Below are 9,051 nucleotides of genomic sequence, written 5' to 3'. Positions count from 1 at the left end.
GCTCCACCGTTACCACGATCGACTCCCCTTCTGTTGATCACCAATGGGTCAGCTGTATCTACAAATGATGATCCTCCGTGTCTCAGAAAAAAAGGGGAGAGATGGACTCCAATGGTGTAGTATGTTCCAATAAAAATTTATTAAAAATATTATCTCTCCAAAAACATTAGCACACTCCAAGACAAGAGTGGCTGAGTGTATATAAAATAAAAGCTAAATAAACCCCAAGACTGGAGTTTTAAACCGACAAGCGGTACAGACAAAAACAAAAAACAGCAAGTCCAGGGTCTGACAGCGTGTGAGCAGCAAGCTGTGGCGTGCGTTCCAGCCACAACCACCGTACGCGGACCCTGAAGTGACTTGTGTGCGCAAACGCCTATACTTCGCACAATTTTGACACATTTTTGCGACCATTGTCATTTTCACAGCAAAAAATGCATTTAAAATGCATTCTTTATTGTGGAAATGACAGTTGCAGTTTGGGAGTAAACCACAGGGGGCGCTGAAGGGGTTATGCTTCACCTAGTGTGTGTTTACAACTGTAGGGGGTGTGGCTGTAGGAGTGACGTCATCGATTATGTCTCCCTATAAAGGGGATGACACGATCGATGCAGCCGCCACAGTGAAGCACGGGGAAGCCGTGTTTACATGCCGCTCTCCCCGTTCTTCAGTTCCGGGGACCGATCGCGGGACCCCAGCGGCGATCGGGTCCGCGGGTCCCGCGGTCCCGGAGCTTCGGACCACGCGACCCACGGCTGGGTAGATGGACAGGACGTGCCGGTACATCCATCTGCCCAGCCGTGCCATTCTGCCGACGTATATGTACAGGCGGCGGTCCTTAAGTGGTTAAAATACAAAATTACAAAAAAGTTTTTATGTAAGATAGTCCTTGGGACCTGGTTGGACACCCTTTCATTCTCAGTCCCACACTGTTCCTTTTGGTGCCACTGTCAGGGCTGGGCTCAGCCCTTCCTTCTCTGAGCTGGCCGCTCAGCTGTCGGCTAATTGCCAGCTCCTATTTCTTCACAGTGACTCACCTGTTGATGATCCTGCTCGTCAGTCCAGCCTACTTAAGCCGTCCAGCTCAGTTGCTCTCTGCCTTCGCCTTGGTCAAACATCACAGAGACTATCTCCTGCGTTCCTGTTAAAGACTTTGCTTGGCTGACATCCCTTCCCTGATCCTGCTTGCTGTTCTACTACGTTCATCTCTGGCTCCCTGACGTTTGGCCTTGTCTGAGTATCTGATCCGGTTCCTGAACTCTGGCTATGTTTTGACTATGTTTATTCTGTTTATCTTTTTATTATTATTATTAAACAAGTGTGACTTAACTGTACTTCTGTCTCGGTCTGATTCATGGTTTCTGACAGCCGTATACTGCAGAAGCAAGTTAGTAGAGACAGGGAAGGACTTACTATGACATCAATGTTATAAGAATTCACACAAAAGAAAGTTGCATTCAATGGCCCAGATTCAAGAAGCAATTGCGCCTGTGTAACCATAGGTTACACAGCGCAATTGCTTACTTGCTCCGGCGTTACGAATGCTCCGGATTCAGGAACATCGTAACGCCGACTGCAGCCTAAAATCTGCGTGGCATAAGGCTCTTATGCCACGCATATCTTAGGCTGCATTCTTGCGATGGCCGCTAGGGGGCGCTCCCATTGTGCTCAGTGTATAGTATGCAAATTGCATACTAACACCGATTCACAATGTTGTGCGAGCCCTGCGTACGCAATTTACGTTGTTTCCGTACGGCGTGTTTAGTGTAAGGCTGCCCCTTCTAATAGCAGGGGCAGCCAATGCTAAAGTATACCCGTCGTTCCCGCGTTGCGACGTTCGAATTTTACATAATTTGCATAAGTGATTCGTGAATGGCGCTGGACGCCATTCACGTTCACTTTGAAGCAAATGACGTCCTTGCGACGTCATTTGCCGCAATGCACATTGGGAAAGTTTCCCGACGGAGCATGCGCTCTACGCTTGGCGCAGGAGCGCGCCTAATGTAAATGATTCCCGCCCCCTACAGGATCATTTACATTAGGCGCCCTTACGCAGGGCAAGTTAACACAGCGCACACGCAATTTACGGAGTTACTGCTCCGTGAATCGCGGGTAGCGCAGTAAATTTGCGGGGGCGCAGGGCAAAAATGTTGCCCTGCGCCTCCGCAAGAAAGGGGCAAATCTACCTGAATCCGGGCCAATGTCAATGTTTCATCTTTGCCAGTTGCGCTCTCTAACAAGCATATCTATGTTTTGTCTTGTAGAACCTTAACAGTCATGGATACTTCTGACTCAATGGATTTTTCCACCTTCAACTCAAGTTACGATTACTACTGGTAAAAAAAAAAAAACAGTATTTTCATACGCTTTAAGTTGTATTTTTTATGTGAATATCAATAAAGGTAAAAAAATGTAGGAGAAATTGTGGGCGTTCAGTTCAAGAATGGCCTCTCAATATATTCATTTAGACACTTGACATATATGATAAAAAAAGCCATCATTTTATTACAAAACAGGTTAAAAAAAAAGTATAGCCAGTAAGAACAACTTAACATTTATCAATTATAAGTAAACTTATTAAGGCAGTAGTCAGGGATTACTAAAATATGTTCTTACATGTTTCGCGGTCACAGCCGCTTCCTCGGGGTTAGGCATTTCTTCATCTGACAAAAAATGCCTAATATCAACAATTTGAATTTATAAGAATACAAATACATGTTAGATGTAAAATATACATAATTAAAAAGAAAACAAAAAGAAAATTATAATAATAATATAGGGCCATATTCTCAGTGAAGTTACGATGGAGTAAGTCAGATACTCCATCGTAACTCCCTTTTTTGGCCCGTGTATCTATGCTCCTGATTCTCAGAATCATTTTTGCATAGATACACTTAAGATCCGCCATCTGTAAGTCACTTACACTGGCGGATCTTAAATGCAATGACGCCGGCCGCCGCTAGATGGCATTTACGTGAAGGAGTCATTTGCGTATGCAAATGATCCTTCTACGCCGATTCCCGAACGAGTTTGCGTCGCGTAACCGTCGCTAACGTCGTTTGCCTAAGCGGAAACTTACTCCTGCTATATGAGGGGTAAGTTTCCGCAAGTCTCGCGTAGGCCATGTTACGGATGGCGTCGGGTCCCCGTCGTGTTTTTTCGTCGGGTACGTCGTTTACATAAGTCGTTCTTGAATACGACTTTACGTCAATGACGCACACGTCGGCGTCATTGACGTTTTCCGCCGAGAACTGGAGCATGCGCACTGGGCTTTTTGCAGCCCGGCGCATGCCCAGTTCTTTCGCATCGGGGGCGCATTTCATTTGAATAGAAGACGCCCCCTTGGAGATCCGCCAGGCTAAGCCGGGACACTTACACTCCGCTGTCCCAACTTATGGAGCAAGTGTTTGGGGAATACAACACCTGCTCCAGTAAGTTCGCCCTAAGCGAAGCAGGCGGATATTTAGAGAGAATATGGCCCCTAGTCACAATACAAGACAACCATATACACATACCAGATAGGTTCATCATGTGTATCTGGGCTATGGGGGGGCTGAAGGGAGGAATCCAGGACAGGAGTAATATCCAATGTACAGTACATCAAACACCATAGAAAACGATTGAGAGCAAAAGATGCCGACAACCAACTGAGGCTCTGAAACAGGAAAACAGGTAAAAGCATAAATAAAAAAAAAGGCCAGCAGAAGCTATCACACCGATATATCAAGAATGTAATATACTGTAGAATAGATAGAGAAATAGATATTCGAATCCACAACAAAAAGGGCCATATTGACAAAAAATAAATAAACCGAAGCCAAGGTATTAGCAATTATATAACTTTCAGATAGTAAAGCCGTAATGTTGATTGTTTCCATTGGAACTACAACCAAACATGTAAGAATGGGGGAAACAATAAATACAGATATATCCTAAATATCCCAAAGCGGGTGTCAAACAATAGACACAGTGGCCCAGATTCACGTAGGGAGCGCGTATTTGTGAGCGGGCGTAACGTATCCTATTTACGCTACGCCTCCGCAACTTTGACAGGCAAGTGCAGTATTCACAAAGCAAAGTTGCCGCGGCGTAGCGTAAATAGGCCGGCGTAAGCCCGCCTAATTCAAATGTGGAACATGTGGGCGTGTTTTATGTTAATTTATTGTGACCCCACGTAAATTACGCTTTTTACGAACGGCGCATGCGCCGTCCGTGAAAGTATCCCAGTGCGCATTCTCCAAATTAACCCGCAAAAATCCAATGCTTTCGACGTGAACGTAAATGACGCACAGCCCTATTCGCGAACGACTTCCGCAAACGACGTAATCGACGGAAAATTTGACGCTGGCCCGACGTCCATACTTAACATTGGCTGCGCCTCATATAGCAGGGGTAACTTTACGCCGGAAAAAGCCTAACGTAAATGGCGTATCTGTACTGCGACGGCCGGGCGTACGTTTGTGAATTGGCGTATCTAGCTGATTTACATATTCTAGGCGTAAATCAGCGTACACGCCCCTAGCGGCCAGCGTAAATATGCAGTTAAGATACAACAGCGTAGGCGACTTACGCTGGTCGTATCTTAGAGAAATTCTGGCGTATCTGATTCTTTGAATCAGGCTCCAAGATACGACGCCTCAGACTCAGAGATACAACGGCGTATCTGGAGATACGCCGTCGTATCTCCTACGTGAATCTGGGCCAGTGAGTTTTACCATAAGTAAAAGTAGGTGTCAAAATGATCCCCAGCAGGTATATAAAGTATCCAGCAATGTTACAGATCGCCCGTCCGGAGAACCCACTGCTTCCCAAGGACCCAAAACCCATGAAAAGCCCCCACATGGGCTGGCCATCTAAATAGTGAAAGGGGGTGGGCCTTCTACCCATAGGTGAAGGGTAATACTCTACAGCCAAACAAATAAAGCAGCCAGGTTGTTAATAATTGCAGACAATGGGGCACATAAGACAATAAAGCAGTAAATCTGAAAATATAATAGCAAAACTATTAGGCCATTCTCCAGGTGGAATTCACTATGTACAATAGAAGCCTCTTCCTAAAGCATAAAACATAAAACATCACTTCTTGAATCCCTCCCTGCTTTTCACTACTTCAACACCGGGCCTATTCTGACATTTCTCACAAATATAACAAAAATTTTATTTTTGTCACATGGTATTTTCAAATGCAATTTTTTGATGGAAAAATACTTTTAGTGGACCTTAAAGCACATTAACACAATATAATACCCAATGGTTTGGTAAAATATAAAATATGTCAAGTAAATAGATATCTAACATGACATGCTTTAAAATTGTGCATGCACATGGAATGGAGCCAAGCTACTCCACTTAAAAATCTTAATTGGCAATGCTTTATAAGTCTTTACAGATTACCAGTTTGGGAATACACTGGGGGTCTGGAACTAGAATTATTACTCTCACTCCATAGAGTGAGAGTAATAGAGCAGTAGATTCCTGTCATGTTGCTAGGCAGAACAGGGACATGCCTTATTTACATAGGCAGGTCCCCATTCTACCTCTCTGTGTCACGATCGCGGGCCGCCGGTGAACATCGAGTTTGGCGCGCACCCGCTAGGCGGCAAATTCAAAGGGACGTACAGGTGCGCCCATTTGCCTGCCTGTGTCATTCTGCCAACATAAATCAGCGTGCAGCGGTCGGCAAGTGGTTAAAGGTTGCAGCGGTAGTGGAAGGGGGTTGGGACCCATTTCTCTTACCGATACCTGAAAAAGTGATTCAGCAACTCCATAGCCAGTAAAATTTGGAATCTGCGTAACCTATCCGCGTAACCTGATTTACGCTACGCCGCCGCTATTTTTTGAGGCAAGTGCTTTATTCAGAAAGCACTTGCCTCTAAAGTTGCGGCGGCGTATCGTAAATCCCTCGGCGGAATTCAAATTCCGCGGCTAGGGGGCGTGTACTATTTAACCAGTTCCCGACCCCCGCATGTACATATACGTCCACAATATGGCACGTACAGGCACATGGGCGTACACGTACGTCCTTGCCTATTAGCGGGTGGGGGGTCCGATCGGGACCCCCCCCGCTACATGCGGAGGTCGGGTCCGCTCGGGGAGCGATCCGGGACCACGGCGCGGCTATTTGTTTATAGCCGCTCCGTCGCGATCGCTCCCCGGAGCTGAAGAACGGGGAGAGCCGTATGTAAACACGGCTTCCCCGTCCTTCACTATGGTGGCGCATCGATCGCGTCATTCCCTTTATAGGGAAGACACGATCGATGACGTCATTCCTACAGCCACACCCCCCTACAGTTGTAAACACACACTAGGTGAACCCTAACTCCTACAGCGCCACCTGTGGTTAACTCCCAAACTGCAACTGTCATTTTCACAATAAAGAATGCAATTTAAATGCATTTTTTGCTGTGAAAATGACAATGGTCCCAAAAATGTGTCAAAATTGTCCGAAGTGTCCGCCATAATGTCGCAGTCACGAAAAAAATTGCTGATCGCCGCCATTAGTAGTAAAAAAAAAAAATTAATAAAAATGCAATAAAACTATCCCCTATTTTGTAAACACTATAAATTTTGCGCAAACCAATCGATAAACGCTTATTGCGATTTTTTTTACTAAAAATAGGTAGAAGAATACGTATCAGCCTAAACTGAGGAAAAAAAATGTTTTTATATATGTTTTTGGGGGATATTTATTACAGCAAAAAGTAAAAAATATTGCATTTTTTTCAAAATTGTCACTCTATTTTTGTTTATAGCGCAAAAACTAAAAACCGCAGATGTGATCAAATACCACCAAAAGAAAGCTCTATTTGTGGGGGGAAAAAGGACGCCAATTTTGTTTGGGAGCCACGTCGCACGACCGCGCAATTGTCTGTTAAAGCGACGCAGTCCCGAACTGTAAAAACACCTTGGGTCTTTAGGCTGCATATTGGTCCGGGGCTTAACTGGTTAAATCAGGCGCGTCCCGCGCCGATCGAACAGCGCATGCGCCGTCCGCAAATGTTCCCAGCATGCATTGCTCCAAATGACGTCACAAGGACGTCATTGGTTTTGACGTTAACGTAAATTACGTCCGGCCGTATTCGCGAACGACTTACGCAAACGATGTAAAAAATTCAAAACTTGGCGCGGGAACGACGGCCATACTTAACATAGGATACGCCGCACTTACCCCTGCTATAGCAGGGGTAACTTTCTGCTGGAAAAAGCCGAACGCAAACGATGTAAAAAAAAAGCGCCGGGCGGTCGTTCGTTTCTGAATCGGCGTAAATGCACATTTGCATATTCGACGCGTAAAAGATATGGAAGCGCCACCTAGCGGCCGGCCTGGAATTGCAGCTTAAGATCCGACGGTGTTAGTCACTTACACCTGTCGGATCTTAGGCATATCTATGCGTAACCTCATTCTATGAATCAGGCGCATAGATACGACGGCCGGACTCAGAGATACGACGCCGTATCAGGAGATACGCCGTCGTATTGTCTTTCTGAATCCGGCCCCATGTTTTTGGAACTGGATGTCCAGCAAGCTAATAATGATGTTGTTGTCAGGTATCCAAAACATTTTCGCTATATAGTATTATTACCTAATTGATAATGGTGTAATTTTGAGATTTCCTCTCCTTTTATCAATAGGCCAAGATGCACTGTTGAGAATTTCACCATGTATAGCGCTAGCATCATGAAGATACTTGGTTTGCCATCATTTCAGCTTGCATTCACTATCTCAAAAGTCCTGATTATTGCTTGCTTCTGTACGACTTTTATAGTCGGAATTCTGGGAAATGGTTTGGTGATCTGGATCGCCGGATTCAAGATGAAGACTGTCAGCGCAGTGTGGTTTGTCAACTTGGCCATTGTCGACTTCCTGTTTTGTATTTCTCTCCCTTGCCGGGTAACATTGTGGTTCCTGTCACACAATCTTAGATATCTTTTACAACTAATTAATTTAATTGCTTTATATCTAAACTCCATTATCAGTGTCCTATTCCTAACAGTCATTAGCATTGACCGTTGTGTGGCCATCATGTGGCCGATCTGGGCTAAAGTGCACCGTACACGGAGATTAGCCAACATTTGTTCAGTGTTTATATGGACTGTACCCATATTTGTTACAATGGCATGCATTTATATTTTAACTATTGACATACATACTTTCTATATTTCTGTTCCTATGTATGACGATCTTTCTGATTATTGTGAAATCGAATATTCATCAGTTGAAAAATATTTAATGGTCTTTCGAAGTTTCATCATGTTTGGGCTCTCGTTTTCTATAATCATTGTCTGTTACAGTCTGATTATCTACAGACTCCAATTCAATGCAATAAAAAGGCCCAGGAGATTTCAAAGAACTTTTCGGATTATCATAGCTGTTGTGTCTTGCTTTTTTGTCTGCTGGTTTCCATACAACGTCTGGCCATTTGTAGCAAAAAATAAAACCATGCATGATGTGCTTACTGATTTTATAATAAGTTCTTTGTGCCTTTGCCTGGTCTCCATCAGCAGCTGTCTTAATCCTATTCTGTACGTCTTATTGGGCAAAGGAAGAGGTTCCAACTGGAGGAAATCTATCAAATCTAGACTGGAAAGTACTATGATGGAGTTGAAGTAACCCCATGCAGGAAATAACACAAACAAGGTTATATATAAAATATAGATGCGCTAATATTAACTTAAAAGGTGATAAAACGTACAAAGAAAAACTAATCAGGGAGAATACTCCATAAACTGTGAATTACTAATATGTCCTTAATTAGTGCACAGTGATTAGCAGGATTCCATGCAGGGAAAAAATCACTCTCTTCAATCTGAATGCTAATCCAGCCCTCCACCGCTGTGATCAGATGATACAGGCACTCACAGACAGGGATTGCATGAAAGAAAAGAGAAAAAATCTCATTGCGCAATATTCGATGACAGATCAAAAAATGTAATCAGAGCATTGACATATGCACTCACGAATCCCCGCTTTCAGTAAAGCATGAAAACGCCACTCAGTATGTTGTTTCCTCAGCTCGATCCGATGCACTCGGATTCGATCGCAGGCTCCTC

General features: G+C 44.3%; 1 protein-coding gene across 1 annotated transcript; it reads left to right on the top strand.

Annotated features, from left to right (window-relative positions):
• Positions 1-2,204: 2,204 nt before the first annotated feature.
• On the top strand, positions 2,205-8,650 carry LOC120916019 (C3a anaphylatoxin chemotactic receptor-like). The gene is made up of 2 exons (XM_040326869.1): positions 2,205-2,336; positions 7,633-8,650. The coding sequence occupies exons 1-2, from the start codon at positions 2,278-2,280 to the stop codon at positions 8,609-8,611; spliced, it is 1,038 nt and encodes a 345-aa protein (XP_040182803.1). The 5' UTR covers positions 2,205-2,277; the 3' UTR covers positions 8,612-8,650.
• The last annotated feature ends 401 nt before the right edge of the window (positions 8,651-9,051 follow it).

This window comes from Rana temporaria, chromosome 10, assembly GCF_905171775.1.
Source record: "Rana temporaria chromosome 10, aRanTem1.1, whole genome shotgun sequence".
Taxonomy (NCBI): Eukaryota; Metazoa; Chordata; class Amphibia; order Anura; family Ranidae; genus Rana; species Rana temporaria.
Note: the sequence above shows the minus strand (reverse complement) of the source record. Positions and strands in the feature narration are given on the sequence as shown.